This window comes from Musca autumnalis, unplaced genomic scaffold (genome assembly GCF_047663935.1).
Source record: "Musca autumnalis isolate F117 unplaced genomic scaffold, ASM4766393v1 scaffold_3, whole genome shotgun sequence".
Taxonomy (NCBI): Eukaryota; Metazoa; Arthropoda; class Insecta; order Diptera; family Muscidae; genus Musca; species Musca autumnalis.
In genome coordinates, this window is record NW_027411866.1 from 101,311,857 (window position 1) to 101,333,278 (window position 21,422).

The 21,422-nt window shown below is 37.7% G+C and overlaps 1 protein-coding gene across 29 annotated transcripts in view; it reads right to left on the reverse strand.

Moving 5' to 3' along the window:
* The window catches only part of LOC141397194 (uncharacterized), a 55,478-nt gene that overhangs the window by 3,639 nt on the left and 30,417 nt on the right, over positions 1-21,422 (reverse strand). For 10 of the 29 annotated variants that reach the window (XM_073973226.1, XM_073973223.1, XM_073973219.1 and 7 more), the window contains exons 3-4: positions 18,191-18,380; positions 15-411 (exon numbers count right to left, since the gene is read on the reverse strand). In XM_073973226.1, coding sequence (XP_073829327.1) covers positions 15-411; positions 18,191-18,375 — 582 coding nt within the window. In that variant the 5' untranslated portion in view covers positions 18,376-18,380. Of the gene's footprint in view, positions 1-14; positions 412-657; positions 998-4,077; positions 4,233-4,361; positions 4,826-18,190; positions 18,381-21,422 lie in introns of those variants that run through there. The other 19 variants (XM_073973239.1, XM_073973230.1, XM_073973231.1 and 16 more) reach the window with 9 other exon arrangements.

Here is a 21,422-nt window from a genome sequence, read left to right on the forward strand (position 1 = left end):
ATGGCTATACTAACCCTGTCATAACTTACATCCATTATCTGAGCCGTTGTTGTTGTGGTCACTATAACCGGTATAGGTTGATGAGATTTAGCTGGCATATTGGATGATTCGGTGTCCGAGTCAATTTGATCTAAATCTGTGTGAATTAAAGGCGATAATGGCGGTGATACTAATTGAGCTGTTGATGCTGTACTATTTGGGGTTGTGGGAGATGTTTGATTGTTTTGTTGTGAATCACTTGTTGAGGCATCAGTTAAATATTCAACTGCTGATGCTCCTTCATTGGACGGAGGAAATGTTGTGGTGGAGTTTTTGGCTATTAAGGCAGCGGAACTTCCAACCGCTGTGGCACAAGCTATGCTGGCAATCCCGGATGTCGAAGGACCATCCAATAATGATACATCGGGTTCTCTGTAAAGCAAAAAAGAAGAAGATGAAAAAAGTTATACTATGTATGTTCAACTATGAATGAATGAATGACTAAATAAAAAGTGAATGAATTGAATGGTTATTTTAATGACGTCACACACTCGTTGATTGTATGAAGCGGAACTCTATTCCACAGTGTAGTGAACCACTTAGCAGACAAAATAGCATAACGAATTACATTGAGATGATGTTGATTTTTATAATTAATTACAACATTAAAAAACGAACTTTTTGCGTGTTTTACGTTTTTTCTTGCCCATTGTTGATTTCTAAGAGATGATGATGTCAGGCTGTGAGCACTATTGGATCAAACTTATTTCAATTTTCACTACGCAATGTTGTTGTTTTTTATAAAATCACAAAATTTTTTGTCGTCTTCTTTGAAAAACCGACATTTTTGGTGACACAACAACTGATTTACAAACCAAAGATGGTGACTAATTTTGGATAAGTCTAAATTCCGTGTTCGCGATAATAATAGCACCAACCAAATAATAAAACCGACAGGTTGTTAGCTGTTGTTGCTTCAACACATTTCTGGTTATTAATGACATTCGCAAGTTGAAATGTTTTGTTTTGGCTTTTCAGAGACACATACCTGGGATTTAAAGTTCAACGAAAGTCATCAGCAGAAAAAGCAACAACAACAGTACAAAAAATGTAAAATGAGAGAGATATCAAGAATCAAATACAGGGTGCGGATCGTTTTTTTTTTCTTTCAATACTTAATGAATTGTTAATAACATAGATTTTAAAGCGATATAAGAGGGCCGGTATGAATGGAAATGTGTTAAGTTCATAACTAATATTTTTTTTTAGATTTCTATACCCCTTCTGAAGGAAAGGGTGCTTCTATAAACCCTTGCGGAAAGAACAGGTGCTTCCCGTGACAGTTACTGAAAAAAGGGGCGCTTCTATAAATCCTTTCTAAAAGAAAGGGTGCTTCTATAACCTCTTTTTAAAAACAGTGTGGTTCTACGGACCCTTAGTGAAAAAAGGGTGCTTCTATAACCTCTTTTTAAAAAACAGTGTGGTTCTACGGACCTTTAGTGAAAAAAGGGTGCTTTTATAGACCCCTACTGAAAGAAAGGGTGTTTCTATAGACCCTTTCTAAAAGAAATGGTGCTTCTATAGACCATTTCTGAACAAAAGGGTGTGTCTATAGACCTTTACTGAAGGAAAGGGTGCTTCTATAGACGCTTTCTGAAAGAAAATGCGCTTCTATACTCTTTCTGAAAGAAAGGGTGCTTCTATAGGTCCTCTCTAAAAGAAATGGTGCTTCTATAGAGCATTTCTGAACAAAAGGGTGAATCTATAGACCCTTACTGAAAGAAAGGGTACTTCTATAGACCCATTCTGAAAGAAACAATGCTTCTACAGACATTTATGAAACAAATGTAGCTTCTATAGATCATTTATGAAATAAATGGTATTTCTATAGAACAATTCTATAGAACAATTCTGAAGACCCTTACTGAAAGAAAGGTTTCTTCTATAGATCCTTTCTGAACAAAAGGGTGCTTCTATGGACCATTTCTGAAACAAAGGGTGCTTCTATAGACACTTTCTGAAACAAAGAGTGCTTCCATAGACCCTTTGTGAAAGAAAGGGTGCTTCTATAGACACTTTCCGAATGAAAGGGTGCTTCTGTACACACTTTCTGAAAGAAATGGTGCTTCTATAGACCCATTCTGGAAGAAAGGTGTCTTATATAGACCCCTGCTAAAAGAAAGGTGTCTTATATAGACCCCTGCTAAAAGAAAGGTGTCTTATATAGACCCCTGCTAAAAGAAAGGGTTCTACAATAGAACCTTTCTGAAAGAAACAATGCTCCTATAGACATTTATGAAACAAATGGAGCTTCTATAGTAAAAATTCTGAACAAAAGGGTGTGTCTATAGACCTTTACTGAAGGAAAGGGTGCTTCTATATACGCTTTCTGAAAGAAAATATGCTTCTAAACACTCATCCTGAAAGAAAGGGTTCGCCTATAGACCCTTTCTGAAAGAAAGGGTGCTTCTTTAGGCCCTTTCTGAACAAATGGGTGCTTCTATAGACACTTTCTGAAAGAAATGTTGCTTCTATAGATCCTTTCTGAAAAAAAAGGTGCTTCTATGGACCACTTCTGAAACAAAGGGCGTTTCAATAGACACTTTCTGAAACAAAGAGTGATTCCATAGACCCTTTGTGAAAGAAAGGGTGCTTCTATAGACAATTTCTGAAAGAAAGGGTGCTTCTATAGACACTTTCTGGAAGAAAGGTGTCTTATATAAAAGAAAGGGTTCTACAATAGACCCTTTTTGAAAGAAACAATGCGTCTATAGACATTTTTGAAACAAATGGAGCTTCTATAGACCATTTCTGAAACAAATGGTTCTTCTACAGAACAATTCAGAAACAAGAAAGATTGCTTTTATAGAACCTTTATGAAATACAGGGTGCTTCTAAGACCCTTCCTGAAAGACAGGGTGCTTCTATAGACCCTTTCTGAAAGACATAGTTCATCTATAGATCCTTTGTAAAAGACAGGGTGCTTCTATAGATAGACCCTTTCTGAAAGATAGCGTGCTTCTATAGAGCCTTTGTAAAAGACAAGGTGCTTCCACAGACCCTTTGTAAAAGACAGGGTACTTCTATAGACCCTTTGTAAAAGACAGGGTGCTTCTAAATACCCTTTGTAAAAGACAGGTTGCTTCTATAGACCCTTTGCAAAAGACAGGGTGCTTCTATAGACCCTTTGTAAAAGTCAGGGTGCTTTTATAGACCCTTTGTAAAAGACCGTTTCTGAGAGACCGGGTGATTGTCGTGGCAGCTGACGCTTCTTAGCTGTGATAGATGGGGGATGTTGTCCGAGGACCGCATTCACACGATAGTTGTTTATTACACCTGCGACTGATCCGCATACGTTATGATTTCAAAGCCGTCTGAATAGGTCGGAATACAGGATAGGCAGAGGTTAAACAGTTCCGGAGATATCACCCCACCTTGGAGAACTCCCTGCTTCAATCTACGGACTTCTTGTTATCCAACGTTTCAAACTTGACCGGAGGTTAGTCTGCTCAATGTCCTTAAACAGCATGAAGTGCTTGACAGTATGGATAGCTTTTGATAAGTTGGGCGCCACCTACACTATGCTATCGTGCGGCGTTTTTGTCGTGCTTTGCTGCTTACAGAACACATGGTGAACGGAACTGGATAGCTGTTTCTGACGCTGGGGAGGACTAAAGCCTCAAGGGTCTTTGCTGCGGGCGACAAAAGCGAAATCGGTCGTTACGAATCACCGAATCACCTTTGCTGACATCATCGCCTTGCTTCAGTAGCGGTACCACTCTGCTCATTTTCTAGACTTCGGGAACGATGTGGGTATCTAGCGACCGGTTGAGAACTTTAGTGAGATACTCGACTCCCGGGTAATCTAGCTGTTCCAGCATTATCATGGAGATTCCGCCAGGGCTAAACGTATTGCATTATTTAGGGGGTTCTTCCGTGCGGAGGGTTCAACAAGTTCATTCCGCTAGATTTAACATCGCTTTTATTAGTTTATAGTGGAGTTTTGCGCAATGACTACGCACTACACATAACTTATTTGTTTGATTTCAGTAAATTCTTGAATATGCACAGTTCAAAATCACATTATGAAATATTTACACTAATTTGCAGAACACAAAATGAAAGCATTTCATATAACAAACTAGACACATAGCAATTTGTTCCGAAACCTGGATTGAACAATTTTGAATTTAAATACTTAGATTCCGATTGAAGAGATCGTGGGTGTTGCTTCCAGCCACACTATACAAAACAGTTAAAACACTTTGTTTATGTTAAAGTTTTCACCGGTGAACTCATAAAAAGCTTTCAAAAAATGAGAGTATCTCTTATAGATTTCAATGAAAGTGTCATATGTGAGAGTGATAGAACATTCAACACACCTCCATATTAAACGACGACGTTGTTGATTAATAAAATACCAGCAAATAGATGAAATATAAACGAAAATATAGAAAACATTAAACATTCCGATAGGTTAGTTGTCAAATTACAGGTGACGACGACAGTTATGGCAATGACGTTAAGCGCAAAATATGTGGGGGTGGAGAAAGATCGATCTCTGAGAACCAAACAATTATAGACAATAAAACATTGTCATTGTTTAAGATTTTCTCTAGTAGATTTTTCCACAATTTCGATACATAAATGAGGAACTTCTTCCTTTCTGTGATCAGCGCGATTGATCAGGAAACAAAAAACACGCGAACACTTATAAAGAAGACCCCGGCTCGTTGTATACTGATTTGGGTGATGGCCGGCCACATATTATTTTCAAATGGATGGATGGATATCAAGGCGGCAAACGAGTGAATTGAAATGCGCTACAACAACATCGTCACCAAAGCTTAAATAAACAATAATAACAAAAAACAACAATAACAGAAAATATTTTATAAAATAAATGACAACAATGTCATTTTGCAGTGACGATGGTGATGGCGATGAAGGAGACGATGAAGATGATGATATTGATGCCGAATGAATAGTAGGGGGTGGGGGGATGGAAAAAAGAAGGGCTGGCTAGTGTTTTATATTGAATACGACAACAATAATAACAGATTATGAATGTCTGCATTTATTTGTGATGTGTGATCTACTAAACAACTTTTGTTTATATTATTAAATTATGGTTGAGGTTTGGATGAAGAGTTTTGGACGGGCAAAAGTGTCGCTGCAGCTTAAAATGTCTCCCCCTACAATATGTTATAAAAAATCTGCCAAGTTTTGCAAAATTTGCTATGGATATTGGCATTTAAATGGGTGGGGATGTTAGAGCTGATTTTGTAAATAAATACAGTCGAATCCGAATAATATGTCATCCAAGCGATCGGCTAGTTTGTTACAAATAAATGATGTTTTGGACATAATATAATAATGAGAAGGTAACGTCTTCAAGAGAGCGAAAGTTTATTAGTTATTTGTACTGTATATGGAAAAATCGGGTCTGCAAGGAATCTTCACAGGCTGCAAAAAAGTCAAGGTGGTCCGATCAACTGAAAAACCAGCATCTTCTGAGAAGACGGACAAAGTTTCATCGAACAATGGGTTCGATCTTTAGATAGCCTTCGCCCAAGAAGACGATGTTTTCTCATGTGGTTAACCCATCGATCTTCCATGCAATGCCATTGCCAAGAACCCAAGGAGAATAAGCAAAGTACCGAGAAAAGCGATCTTCAAAGCACTTGGACAAGGTGCAACAAAACTTATGCCAGAGCGACCCCAATGTTGTTGTTGTAACATCATATGATATCGCTCACTTACTCAAAGAGCTACTTACTTCTGAGCTAGCAATTTCTATTTTTTCTACGACTTCTACTTTATCTTGTGTCATATTTTCATGCTGATATCTTTAAAACTCGACGGAGTTACAGCTCATTTACTACGAGTTGCCAACAATTCAACACACAAGTTTTTCGAGGTTATGAAGCACTAAAACACTTCAAATCATGATTGATATTGCACAGTAATTTAGCACTGATATCTAGCTAGCTGTCGGCAAAATATGGTCCAATTAGTGATTTTAGTTTTTGTGTAATAATCTTTTTAATTTGGGAAGTCAAATTTCAATCGCCAACTTAAAACGCGTTTTTCTCGAAACTAGATTTTTGAGATGTGTCACTATTTGAGTAAATGAGCGATATGATTATATGCTCGTTCTCATGCTAATCCGGCTCTGGCTCTATCTCCAGGCCTAGGAATGTGGCTGCTTCGATAGGCTGTAACCACACCAAGCTGCCTCAGTTTGTTGAATGGGTTTGGCAGGGCAGTTGAAAAAGTGCAGTTGCACCATCCCGAGCACAATCTGGTTTGTTTGTGGGAGCTGACGCTCCTTAGCTTTGATAGGTGGGAATGTGTACTCTGAGGATTAATTGGCTTGCTGATCTAGGGGATCGTACTACAACGAGAACATGCCATTGTGTTGCCGAGCTGGAAGAATCTTTGTATCCTCATGTAGATATTCTTCTGAAGACGAGAGGAGGCACATTGTTGCAGTTCTCAAGTCGGCATCTGACAGGTTTGAATGAATAATTTTCTATGACGTTGTGTTTATATTCGCGCACCACACTGGTGCCGCATACCTTACCACAGACCGACCTATAGTATTATAGGTGGTTAACAAGGTTTTTTATCTGCACCCCCAGTGCTGCTGGCTAGGACGAGAGGACCTTGTTCCTACATCTCAGCTAGTCGGCGATAGCTGTGACATGTGCGGACGACGTGAACACGCTGTCGAATGTGACCCATAGAATCTGGCAATTGTTGGTGATCAGAATTCTGGTAGCATCGACCATGACATTCAACTCAGTGCTCACAGAGTGGCCGTAGATTTAGTAGCCACCATAGCTGACCACGACGTGGGAATCAGCGAAAGTTGCTTTTTGCTAGTGGAAACCAGTTTTCGGACAGTCATCATCCTGATAGTCTGTTCGACAGCGCCTTTCTTCTATAGGGCGTTAAGGTCATTAGCTGTTATAAAAAGAGATCGCGAAATTTCCTTGTTCAGACAGTTAACAGGCGCATCTGAAGCCGTCCTTAACTTCAGAAAGTTGGAAAGTTAAAGTTTGCCTACAGAAACAAATATCAATATGGTCGCCTAAAAGTATGCACCACACATGTAATTTTATATCCTCCACCTTAATATAGAGGCTATATTATGTATGTCATTCAGTTTCTAACTCATCGAAGTAATCATTTGAGAAGCAACAGAGTATAAACTTATATTCTTGGTCATCTTGAAAATCAACAACAATTTAAAACACAACCACATAATCCATGACATATGGTAGATGAAATATGTACAGTAGGGCAGCCCAAAAAACGAAAAATGTTCTCTTTTGAAACGTCTAATCCCTAAAAAATTTCCATTTAATCCAAAATCCTTATATATGAAATTTTATGGCGATCGGTTAACGTTAACCCGTGCCCTCAGAGTAATATTTTTTCCATAGTAATTTGTATCGGGGCCAAAGGAGTACTTTCACGACAATTCTCTAAAATCCGCATTTATGGTCCAATCGGTGAACATTTTTTTTACCAGTTTATTGTTGTGGCTAAAAACGAATCCTACAAAAATTTGTAAAAATCGGATCGGATTCCGGTATAGCTCCGATAGGCCGATTTTAGGTATTTTGGGCCCTATATAGTTATACCGATTTTCACAATTTCTTGTTAGGATTCTTTTTTATCCACAACAATAAACTGGTAAAAATTTTCATCTATTAGACCATAAGTGCGGATTTTAGAGAATTTTCGTGAAAATGCACCTTTGGCCCCATACAAATTACCATGGAAACAAAAATCCTTCTGGTGGCACGGGTTAACTTTTTGGATCAAATGGGAAAAATTTGGCGTTTTTTGGACCGCCCTAATCTACATACATAGCTGACTTAGTACAGCTCTTCCATCTGAGGAATTTGAAAATACTCGCAGCTAAATCTACTGCCGCACTGTTTAACGCCTGAATATCTGAAATGAGGCTATCCCTTAAAATATTGGTAGATGGTGTCCTAATGCCGACCACTAACTACCAAGATATTGGGTGTATCGTCCGATAACATGTTTAAGTCGTGCGGGACAGCCGCACCCCACCCACCTCTACTCCTGATTTTTGTAATAAATTAAATTATTGTTTTTCGATCAGCTGAAAACTAAGGTCGTGGCTTATGCTAATAATTGGCAACCCCTGACCGACCTTATGCAAGGTGTTATTATAAAACTAAAAAGGTCCATTACAATTGTCTTGGAGTCAAACCGGGTAGACAAAACTCTATTCACAAAAAAAAAACGCAAAATTCTCGAATTTAAGCCCCCAGTTTTGAATGGAGTTGCATTAGAACCTTCTCCTGAAGCTAAATACCTTCAACGAGATCCTGGATCTCCATCATCCTTCAGGTTCGACTAACTATCCCTAATTTTTTAAGGCTGGGACATTTGGGCTGAATGTAACTCACCTCTAGATGGTCTGGTACTGGTGCCGGTTTGATGATAGCTGTTGCGTCTTTCTATTATAGATTCTTGCTATCAGGAAAAAAGCAGGATTGGTAAATGGACTGCTGCCCATATATCAAGTAATGGACCATAAACTCTCGAGCTATCTTTGATTCCAGAAAGGCTCTTTATTATATACCAAATATCATTAAACTTTGCTGGGTCTCAGGTCATAGCAATATAATGGGAAATAAATTAACTGATGAACTAGCTCAAGTTGGCTTTAAGTCTGTTGATCTACCAATTCATGAATCTGTTCACCGATGTGCTACTAAATCTGCAAACTTAGTGAGATCTACTTTAAGAAGACAGGTGACTTTTGGAACTTCGATTCAGGGCATCAAAAGCAATCTGGCCTGTGATCTCTCGATTACTATACCATTATGTGAAGATGTAGAAGAGATAGAGAGGGTCGAACATTTTCTTTGTAGGTGTCCCTTGTTGCACACAAGAAGACACCGACTACTGGGTAGATGTGAGATAGGTGCTGTCACTTCCCTATCAGATATCGATACCATTAGGTTTTTTTAAATTTGCCAAGCACCTATTATGGCTTGTCAAAAACACAACCACTCAATGTACTTCTCTCTATCTATTTTCAGCACAAACCATTGATTACCGGAACGCCAATATTCAGGAAATCTCTTCTTCATCATCTTCTATTTAAGAAGCAGTACCGTAGCAACTCTCTCTTCATCATCTTCAAACCTATCCAGGATGTCAACAATTGAAGCAGTTACAATTCTATTAGATGGTTGCGCATCCTTAAAACAAAACTAAACCTAACCTAGCTCTCTTTGCCGCAATCTTCTCTTCGATATTCCTGATAATAAAACAGCGGAAACCTATGCAAATGCATATATGGTTAGGATGGTCGTAGAGAAAATCTGATTAGACAGATACTCGTTTTATTACAAAATAAAACGAATTAGGCCCAGAAATTTTTGCATATTTCGCATATTCTGCATATCGTGCATATTTTGACATATTTTTACATATCTGCATAAAATGAGCATATGCAAAACCATATGCAAAAATATATTCAAGGATTTGTGGTCTAAATATCCAACCGAAATGGCTGAAATTTGGTATTAAGTCTTCGTTAGGGGTATGCAACTTTACAACTGAAATCTGTCCGCATAGGTCCACGTCTTCATATAGACCCCATAGAACGGTACCTACTGATATTCGGTATTTTGAAAGTTGTAGCCTCAATATCCCACCGAAATGACTGAAAATTGGTATTTAGTCTTCGTTGGAGGTATAAAACACTCCACCTGAAATTTGTCGGTATAGGTCCACGTCTTCATATAGCCCCCATAGAATGGGACCTCCCGATTTTCGGTATTTTGAAGGTTGAGGCCTCAATATCCCACCGAAATGACTGAAATTTGGCATTTTGTCTTCGTTGTGGGTATAAAACTTTGCACCTAAAATTTATCGGTATAAGTCCACGTCTTCATATAGCCCCCATAGAACGGTACCTCCGGATTTCTGGTATTTTGAAGGTTGTGCCCTCAATATCCCTCCGAAATGGATGAAGTTTGGTATTAAGTCTTCGTTACGGGTATGCAACTTTACAACTGAAATCTGTCCGCATAGGTACACGTCTTCATATAGCCCCCATAGAACGGTACCTCCCGATTTTCGGTATTTTGAAGGTTGTGGCCTCAATATCCCACCAAAATGACTGACATTTTGCATTTTGTCTTCGCTGTGGTTATAAAACTTTCCACCTGAAATTTGTCGGTATACGTCCACTTCTTCATATAGCCCCCATAGAACGGTACCTCCGGATTTCTGGTATTTTGAAGGTTGTGCCCTCAATATCCCTCCGAAATGGCTGGAATTTGGTATTAAGTCTTCGTTGGGGGTATAAAACTTTCCACCTGAAATTTATCGGTATATGTCCACGTCTTCATATAGCCCCCATAGAACGGTACCTCCGGATTTCTGGTATTTTGAAGGTTGTGGCCTCAATATCCCACCAAAATGACTGACATTTTGCATTTTGTCTTCGCTGTGGTTATAAAACTTTCCACCTGAAATTTGTCGGTATACGTCCACTTCTTCATATAGCCCCCATAGAACGGTACCTCCGGATTTCTGGTATTTTGAAGGTTGTGCCCTCAATATCCCTCCGAAATGGCTGAAATTTGGTATTAAGTCTTCCTTGGGGGTAGAAAACTTTCCACCTAAAATTGGTCGGTTTAGGGGGCTATAAAGATATAGCCCCCTTAGAACGAAACCTCCCGATTTTCGGTATTTTGAAGGTTGTGGCTGTGGTTATACATTTATCTATTTTATTGACTTGTCTGAAGAGAATTTTAAACCGAAAAATTGTACACACTAACATTTTTGTACCTATTATTGAAATATTTGTTGCATAAGAAAATATGTAAAATGCATAAATTTTGCATATACAAAAATTTCAAACAGTGCACAGTGGTTCCGACCGTGGACAAAAATCGAAAAATTGATGGCGACAAATTTTATTGCGGTTGAAATAAATATTCTCTAAACATATCATATTTTTAATATCCAGCCTTATTTTTGTAAATTTACAGCGGTTATACGCCAAGTTAAGTCGAAGAAGTTGTGATTTGTATGTGAGGCCTTAAAAACGAAAAATACATCCGCGAAGCATTCGTAGGTTATGAGTAAAATTATAAAAAATTGGAGAAGTGGATGTGCAATTTTCAAAATGAAACTTATAGGTCATGGCATTGGCAATGTTTTTACGAAAAAACAGATTCATAATTTGTTTTCTAACTTCATTAAAAATAAATTCTTAATAAATGACTTTTTGTGCTATTTTTAATATAATTACAATTAATTTATGTTGAGTTTTACTAATGTTGTGAGCATTTGTGAGTCTCGATTTTTTTTAGAATGCAGGGGAAAGTCTCTAGTTTACGATTAAAAAAAGTCCAGCTGCCCCCATATGCCACCCGCTAAGTTATTCCTCTTACACCACGCCCGTAAAATCGTTAAAATTCCGAAAATCGGGAGGTACGTTTATATGGGAGCTATACCTAAACTTGGACCTATACTGAACATTTTTGGCAAGGAGGTATATTGCTCACTCAGAACTCAAAATGCAAAATTACAGCCATATCGGTTGGAAGATGTGGGTAAAATCATCAAAATTTCGAAAATCGGGAGGTACGTTTATATGGGGGCTATACCTAAACCTAGACCGATATTGACCATTTTTTGCATGGAGGTATTTGGTTCACTCAGAACTCAAAATGCCAAATTACAGCCAAATCAGTTGGACAATTTCGCTAAAATTGTCAAAATACCGAAAATCTGAGGGTACATTTATATGGCGGCTATACCTAGACCTATATTGAATATTTTTTGCAAGGAGGTAGTTTATTCACTCAGAACTCAAAATGCACAATAACATCCAAATCGGTTGGTTAATTGGCCAAAATCGTCAAAATGCCACAAATCGGGCGGTACCTTTCTATGGGAGCTATACCCAAATATGGACCTAAATCCGCTAAAAATGGTTTTCTTTCTTTTTGGCTTGTTATAAACCTACGTTTAAAATTTGGAGGAGGTAGCTCGATTAGAACTATTTTTGGCACTCTTTTCCATACAAGTGGAACCACTGTGCAGTGTAGTGCTTGACAGTATCAAAAGCATTTGATAAGTCGATTGCCAACACGAAGGAACACACCTACTAAACATTAAGACTTCAAACTATCATTTCTGCCATCAAAGTCTTGAAAATAAAACCCGACAATACAACAATGTAAACTGATTTGTCAATTAGTGTCACAATAACGACGACAACAACAAATAAACACACTTTTTTTATGTAAAATTCGATATGATTTGTAAGCGCTCAGCTCGCTCGTCATAGGTAATTTTTAATGGAATTGCTGTGTTCGGCAGCAAAAAATTAGGTTAATTTTGATAAAACTTGTAATAGGCAGGCAGGGTAGGGGGGAATTTCTAGTCGAACGAGAAACTAAGAGAAGAAATACAAGTATGAATGAAGATAGATAAATGATGATGATGATCATCATCATTAAAAAAACGAGAAAGGGGAAGAAAACTAAAAGGTTTTTTGTATTTACATTAGAGTGTAACGGAAAAGACAACATTTCCAGAAAAAAATCTTAAATGTACTTTAAGAGCTGTTCGAGGATTGTTTCGAATTTTTACAGAAAATAGTACTCGTGGTTCTGATTATAGCGTTGTAATGTTTTCCATAGGCAAGTTTGTTTTACATGAAATTCCGTTTTATCTGCATCACACCCTAATAAATCCAGGCATAAGGTTAATTGTAAATATACGTAGATACATACATAAATTTAACAACCTAAGCACGATCATTTTACACTTGAATTGTCATTAAATATGTGGGAAAGGGAGGGGAGAGAGAGTAAAATGCTTAGGTATAAAATTAAACCAATTTACATAATGGAATAATAAGTTATTTAACATGTTTAAAGCGTGTAATTGATGCGATAAACTAGGAAAAGACATTAGGTTGAGGCGATGTTAGTATTAAAGCGCAATAAAATAGGTAATAATATTGAGTTTAATAAAGCCTTTTGAATTCAAATAAATTTATAACGACCGAATCTATCTTTACTATGAGCACCTCCACCTTAAGATACATTTGCATTATATGGCGGCCAAGCGTTGCCTTGGATTTTAAAAATCATACCATTTTTCGTGTGTATTTCAAATTGAAGCCGCTTTTTCCATTACAACTGCATATAAATCCGTACAATATTTAAATATTAAAAAAAATAAACGGAATAAAGATCGGCCATATTGAATCTTTTATATTCACGACTTCTTCCTGACGGGTTGCCAGGGGATGTCATTTGTCAGACCTGGTGACACGATAGTTATACCTGGCGAACTATGGCATTCTCCGCTAATTTTGGTAGGATTGTCCATAATTACCGTGCAAAACACAGGGCCAAGAATCTGCTCAAGCAGCACTAAACCACTCTGGTCTTTGCCGAGGACCGAATGCCACAACCGATGATGAGCGTTAAAGTCTCCCATAAGACCTGTCGGTTATGACCTTTCAAAAGCGGGCTAATGTTGGGCCTATAACCAGCAGTACAGCTATTTATTGGCGGAATGTATGCATTATGTAACTCTACCTCGTCAGTTCGTCACCTGACGGCTATCCCCATATATTACATGTACGGGTCATTAGAACCAGGCCCAAGCGAGATAAGTCTGTATTGAATAGACTGGAGCAACAAGAATGTTAGTCGCCCTACCGCCAATTAGCAGTCCCACGGCAGCGTGTTATTTCGTACCATATTGAACCGAAACCACAGTTTTTCAGACAGCGGAAGGTTTCTATGGTGTTATAACAATCACCACTTCTGGTTCGATCCATCGTCAAAACGTTGTAACGCATCACAACGCTGTAAGCTGCAGTTGTTTTTGAGCTTGGTTTCCTGCACCGCCACGACCATGATATTCTTCGGACTCATAAAGTCCACTATTTCTTTGATCTCCCGCGGAGTCTATTGCAATTAAATTGCAAAAATGATGCAGTTCCAGGGATTGAAACAGAAATGCTGCTAGTGCGGCTGCTGTTGTGGGGAATGCGGGGGAGTCACGTATTCTGATGACGAAGGTGACTAAATGGATCTGTGTTCTAGCAGCATCCTAGTCCCTCACATGGACGAGTCAAGAGCAACCCCTGAGATGCACCCACTCCCGGCATCTATTTGAGACCGGTGGATGCGAATGTGACTAACCGAGCACATCTTAAATTATCCGGGTTTCCTTCCGTATTAGCACGGACCAAAATTATGTTGTTGTAACAATGTTTTCATTTTTTACGATCATTTCCTGATTTCTGTGGCTCTGGGTATATCTCCAGTTCTAAAAAATCTGGCTGTTTCGATGGGTTGTAACCACAAAGCTACTGGAGGTAGTTGAGTAGGTCTGATAGGGCAGTCGAAAAAGTGCACTGTGTCGTTCGGGCATGTGCCGCATACTAGCCAAATGTTTTGCGCGGTGTCTTCGATCATTGCCCTATAGGAATTCAGACGGTTTCAACATCCCGAGCGTAGTTGTCCTAAAACTAGTCTGGTTTGTCGTGGCACCTGACGGTCCTCAGCTGCGATAGATGGGGGATGGTCTCTGAGGTCTGCATTAAGACGATAGTTGTTTATGGTACCTACGACTGCATCCGTGTGTGTGCTATTTAAAGGTGCTTGATAGGCTTGTTGGTCTAGGGTTTCTCTCTTGTAACGTTGGACCTCTCTTTCTAGATCATGAAGATCCCACCTAACATGCCTGGGTAGGGTAGTCGTATCCACCATATGATGAATGGAATGACCCTCACAGTGACACCCGAGCAAGTATTGCAATGAGAGCATGGGCGGCATTCTGACCTGTTTAAATATTGTTCTACCGTGAGGGAGTTTGATCGCGGACCACACTAGCGCCGCATAGCTCACCACGTTATATGTGGTAAACAAGGTTTCTTTACTTGCACCCCAAGTGCTGACGGCTAGGGACTTGAGGAGCTTCTTAGCCATAGAATCTAGGGGTAGTTAGTGGTTAGAATTCTCTTACCATCGACCATGACAATTAACTCAGTGCTCACCTCAGCCGTCCATCCGGTGAACAGAGTGGACGTAAAGTTAGTGGCGACTATTGGCGTATTCGTCGAGCCGAAGAATGTGGTACGATCGTGCTAATAGGAGTCCAGCGTTTCCTAAGGGGGTCTTCTATAGACAGAATACCTCCTAACGAGGTCTTCTACAGATAGAAGACCTTCTAACGAAGTTTTCTATATATAGAAGACGCCTTAATTGGAATACCCTCTAACGGGGTCTTTTATAGGTAGAAGACTCCCTAACGGGGTTTTCTACAGATAAATAACCTCCTAACGAGGTCTTCTACAGATAAATAACCTCCTAACGAGGTCTTCTACAGATAAAAGAACTTCTAACGAGGTTTTCTATATATAGAAGACAACTTAATTGGGTCTTCTATAGATAGAAAACTCCTTAATGGGGTCCTCTATAGATAGAAGACGCCCTAATGGGATCTTCTATAGATAGAAGACCCTCTAACGGGGTCTTTTATAGGTAGAAGACTCCCGAACGGGGTTTTCTATAGACAGAAGACCTCCTAACGTGGGGTTCTATAGACAGAAGTCCTCATAACGGGTCTTCTATAAATTGAAGACCTCCTTACGAGGTCGTCAATATATACAATAACTTCTAACGAGGTCTTCTACAGATAAAAAACCACCTAACGAGGTCGTCTATAGATAGAACAAAGTCTTCGTAACGGGTCTTCTATAGATAGAACCCTTCTTAACGGGTCTGCTATAAATAGGAGACGCCTTAATGGGGTCTTCTATAGATAAAGACGGCCTAATGGGGTCTTCTATAGATAGAAATCTCCCTAACGGGGTGTTCTATAGACAGAAGTCCTCGTGACGGGTCTTCTCTTTACGGGTCTGCTATAGATAGAAGACCTCCTAACGAGGTCTTCTACAGATAAAAGACCTCCTAACGAGGACTTTTATAGGTAGAAGGCCTCCTAAAGGAAGGAACAGGATTTTCTATGGATAGCAGACCTCATAAGGAGGTCTTCTATAGATAAAAGACCCCCTAACGAGGACTTTTATAGATAGAAGGCCTCCTTAAGGGAGGAACAGGATTTTCTATGGATAGCAGACCTCATAAGGAGGTCTTCTATAGATAAAAGACCCCCTAACGAGGAATTTTATAGATAGAAGGCCTCCTAAAGGGAGGAACAGGATTTTCTATGGATAGCAGACCTCATAAGGAGGTCTTCTATAGATAAAAGACCCCCTAACGAGGACTTTTATAGATAGAAGGCCTCCTTAAGGGAGGAACAGGATTTTCTATGGATAGCAGACCTCCAAACGGAGTCTTCTATAGATAGAAGACCTTTTACCGATCGTATATAGATAGAACACCTTCCATCGGTCTCCTATGGATAAAAGCCCTTCTATCGGTCTCCTATAGATATAATAACACCTCCTAAAGGGGTATTTTATAGATGGAAGACCTCCTAACGGGGTCTTCAATAGATAGAAGACCCTCTAACGGGGTTTTAAATATATAGAAGACCACCATCAGTCTTTTATAAATAGAAGACAACCTAACGGGGTCTTCCATAGATAGAAAACTTCCTGAAGGAGTTTTCTATAGATAGAAGACCTTCTATCGGTCTCCTATAGACAAAATACCTCTTATCGGCCTTCTATAGACAAAAGGTCTCCTATCGGTCTTGTATAAATAGAAGACCTCTTATCTTTTATGGATACAAGACCATTTATCGGTCTTCTATAGACAGCAGACCTCTTATAGGGCTTCTTATTGGTCTTCTTTAGACAAAATACCTCTTATCGGTATTGTATAATTAAAAGCCCTCATATCGGTCTTTTATGGATACAAGACCACTCGTTTATCGGTCTTCTATAGACAACATACCTCTTGTAGGTCCTTCTATAGATAGGAGTCTTCATATCGATATTTTATACTTTTACAAAAGAAATAGGTTTCAAGGTTATAATACAATTTTTAACACAAAAACTCGTCTATCACTCATTGTGCGGTCCTTGAACTTGGAGATATGTAAACAAAAATTTTAAATTATTATTTTGTTAGTAATATTTTAAAATATTAGCATAATAAAATGTAAATTAAAAAGACGTATACAAATGAATTTGCAAATTGAGGCATAGAATGTGATGGGGTCACACACCATCGAACGACCGTACACTAACGCGTACTCAGTTGTCGACACAACAATTATACCACAGCTGGAGATACATAAGTGAACTTGAACGATGATGGGAATGTGGTGCACAGTGGTTCTGAATTGGGAAAAATTATAAGAACAATAACAAACTGGTGTTGTGGGGAGTAGTTTTTAAACCAAGAGAAAAATAATTTTCGGTGGTGGGGATCAGCCTAATGTTGACTTACATTTCCTGAGTATTTCAGCTGTGTAAAACTTCTTCAAAAGTGGTGTCGTAAGACACGCCTCCGTTCGGACTTTGCGATAAAAAGTAGGTACCATATGAATCGGTCCCTTCGGCGATGTTGTGGGAACATATGGACACATTTTCAATTTTTTTTCAACAATGCCAAAACACTTTATAATTCAGGGTCTCTGGCGGGTGAATTATTCGCCTGCAATGATAGATATATGCCTTTGTGTGGTGTGGGAATCACTGTTGAAGTCTGTTAAATAAGTATCATTAAGTGGATATTAATTAAATTACTTTGTTGTTATTTTTATGGAGCAGCACTGATGCACGACTTTTTACAGCCTTGTAGGCACAATAGGCAGCGGCAGCAAGCAACGACGGTATGGTCTATTTTTTCTGGAGTGGGGTTATGTATAGAAATTACTCCATGGTTACATGGTTGATTCATGGTTTAGATGACACTCAAATGATCTTGAAATGTAAATGAGAAGAGAGCAAGCAGTGCGATGATATTGAAATTACGTGCGAATAGAATATGAAGTGCGACAGTGTTTGTTCGTGTTGTGCACCACAGCGTGTGCAGGTTAAAAGTTAAAAAAAATGGATCAAAGCAAAACTAAAACATTCCCACACACCTAGAAAATCATGTTGAGCCTCTCTGGGACTACATGCAGATCAAGCATTTATCACCATCATCATTATACAAAAACACAATTAGACATGTGTGTGCATGTCATAACTTACGCTTTCAACAAATCATTTTGAGCCCGACTGCCACCCAATGACCAGACTTCGCTCTTTTTCTGTCGTGTCGAATAGTTAACTTTTTTATTTGTTGCATCGAAACGTCCCTTGGGATGACCTTTGCGACCACCGCCTGGTATCCATAATAAACGCATACCAGAAGTTTTACTGTTACGTGATGCCATCACAACTAGAGTTGTTATTGTTGTTGTTTTTGTTGACGATTTCAATTGAATCGAAAGAAAGAAAAATGAAATAAAGAAAAGATTAAGAAAAATTAATATAAAAAACCATTTTTGGTACCAAATTTTTGAGAGTTAAGTGATTTTGTATTTCATGTGGGATGGTGAAGAAGAGGGGATGATAGAGAGACGGTAGAGAGGAGTGATTTGATGTTTGTTACCATTAACCTCAACTTTCAAAGGCATTGGATTTATTGGATGAATAAAAATAAACTACTGAATCAAATGACTTGGTATTATTGGAAGAAGAGTAATTATGATATTTTAGAGTTAGGTGACATAGAACAAAAAAGTCATAAACGTCGCAAACCTGTATAAAAAGTATAAAACTCATTATAATCCCCTTGAAATGGCCTAGCATCGATAGAGCTAGGAAAAATATATTTTATTGTTATACGATACAATATAAAATTGTAATAAAAGTCGAAAACTTGTATAAAACCTGCAAAAGACAACATTCTTTATAAAATGTTAACAATTCCAAACAGAAAATAAAAAATGTGATTTTTTTCTTTACAATCAACAATGTCGAAAACGTCATTAATTTCATTATGATTATGTGATATAAAACAAACGTGTACAAAAGTTGTGAAACTTATTAAAATCCATGTGAAATGGCTTAATATCGATAGAGGATAGAAAGCTATGATATTTTATTGTTTAGGATACAATGTAAAACATGTCATAAAAGTCGAAAAATTGTATAAAACCTCCACAAGACAATATTCTTTATAAAATCTTAACAAAAAACAAACAGAAAAAATAGAAAATTGACATATTATTTTTTCTTTATAAACAACAACGTCATCATAAACTTGTACAAAACTTATTATATACATATGTTCAAATTAATTTAAAATGAGTTGGTATTGTTGAAAGAAGGGTAATAGTGATATTTTAGGGTTATGTAATATAAAGCAACAAAGGTCGTAAACGTCATAAACGTTATAAATCTGTATAAAAGGTATGAAACTCAGTAAAATTCACTTGAATTGGTCTTGCATCGAAAGAAATGGAAAACTATGATATTTTATTATAGAATACAATATACAAATGTCTTAAAAGTCGAAAACTTGTATAAAACTTCCAAAAGACACTATTCTTTATAAAATGTTAACAAAAACAAAGAAAATCTGAAAAAATTTCATATTTTTGTATATACAACAATGTCAAAAACGTCGTTAATATGTATAAAACTTATTACATATTTTCAAATTAATTTCAAATGACTTGGTAATGTTGGATTAAAGGCAATTGTGATATTTTAGTATTATGTGACATAAAACAAAATAGGCGCAAACGTCACAAACAAACCTTCAAAAACGTCGCTAAGGTCATAAAATTGTATAATATATAATGCTGACTGGCCTGAAACTCGAACACAGGTATTCCGTGCGCAATGCAAGCAAGCATGGTAACAATTGCATCATGTCCACTGTAACTTGGAAAATCCAATACCAAGCCCAGCAAAATTTGACGGAAGGGGTTCTTTGCGATGACGTGATTTCATGTCATCTTTTGCATTGGTTCAAAGGAAGTCGTGAAAGATCCGATCTTTTCATTAGGATTTGAACCAATGCCAAGGAAGTCGTGAAAGATCCGATCTTTTCATCAGCATTTGTACCCATTCCATCGATCCAATAGAGATGATGTTTGTGTTTTTATTTACACACCTGTTTATTTTCATTTTGGTATGTTCCAGTACTGCAAAAATCTACTAATTTTTACTATTTTTTCCGATAACATAAAGGAAAAATTGTTTTCGTAGTAAAAATAAGTAGATTCTTGCAGTTTCTGGAACAGACCAAAGTTGTTAGAACTGTCGTCGTGATGTTGTCTTACATTTCCTGCATATCAAACAACTAAAACTTCTAAACAATTGGTATTATATGAAGTCCCAACCATCGAGCTAAAAATAGAATCGGATTGCACACATTGCTATTTTAAAAGTTCCCTTGTCTGTTCTAAATCTGACATAGAATGAAATCAATCAAAACTCGCTTCTTGGAATTTGAAAAAAAGTCCGAAACGAAAAGGAACAAGAATCTCAAAATAAAGAAGAAACTACTTCTGGAAAGAAACAATTAAAAATAAATTAATTAAGCATAAATGGTATTTTCCATAAAAAGTCTCTCCTCCCCGTTCGTTACATTTTGTTCTTAGAGATCCCTAAAGCAAGCCGGGTTGTAGATCCCTACATATTTCCGTCACTAAACAAAAGAGTATAAAATGTTGTTATAAAATAACAAAATTATAAAATAAAAGTAATTTACGAAATAAAAATACTTAAAGGAGTACATTTGGAGTCCATGTTGAAATCTGAACTGATGATGGGAAGATAATTGAAAAAACCTTTTGTAAGATGAAAGAATATCAGCGGAGAACGGAGGAAGTAATCTTTGCGTTGCAGCGGTGGTGATTACATTGCAATTTTGGATGTAAACTTTTGAAAAACTAAACTGATAAATTAATTGTAGTTATTTCATGAATTCGTTTGAATTAATAAAGAGTTTTGTTTTTCATGAAAACCATATTTCAATACAGCATTTCCATTTTCCAAACAATATGAAAATTTCATGCCAAGGGGTTGGTGAAAATGACATGCCAAAGCATTGGTTAAAATGACATGTCAACGCATTGGTTAAAATGACATGCTTAGGATCCAGAAAAGAACGTCATCTTTTGGGGTCCACGCTCATATAAAATTCATCGATGAAGATGCTAAAAAGATGACATGCTAGATCACTTGCACCCATGATTGAATGTCATCTTTGGCATCGAACATTTTGCTGGGAAGAGAGCATCATATTTTTCAGTAGTAGTTAAACCCCCCACTAAAAGTTTCCCATCTATGTCAAACTACTTGATAATTTAATTAGGAAGTCGGTCATTAAAAACAGATCACTCAAAATCGGACTGCTGAAGCAGATATCCTGTCGGTCTTCTATGGGTAGAAGCCCTACTTAATATAGGAGACCTTCCAAACGTCT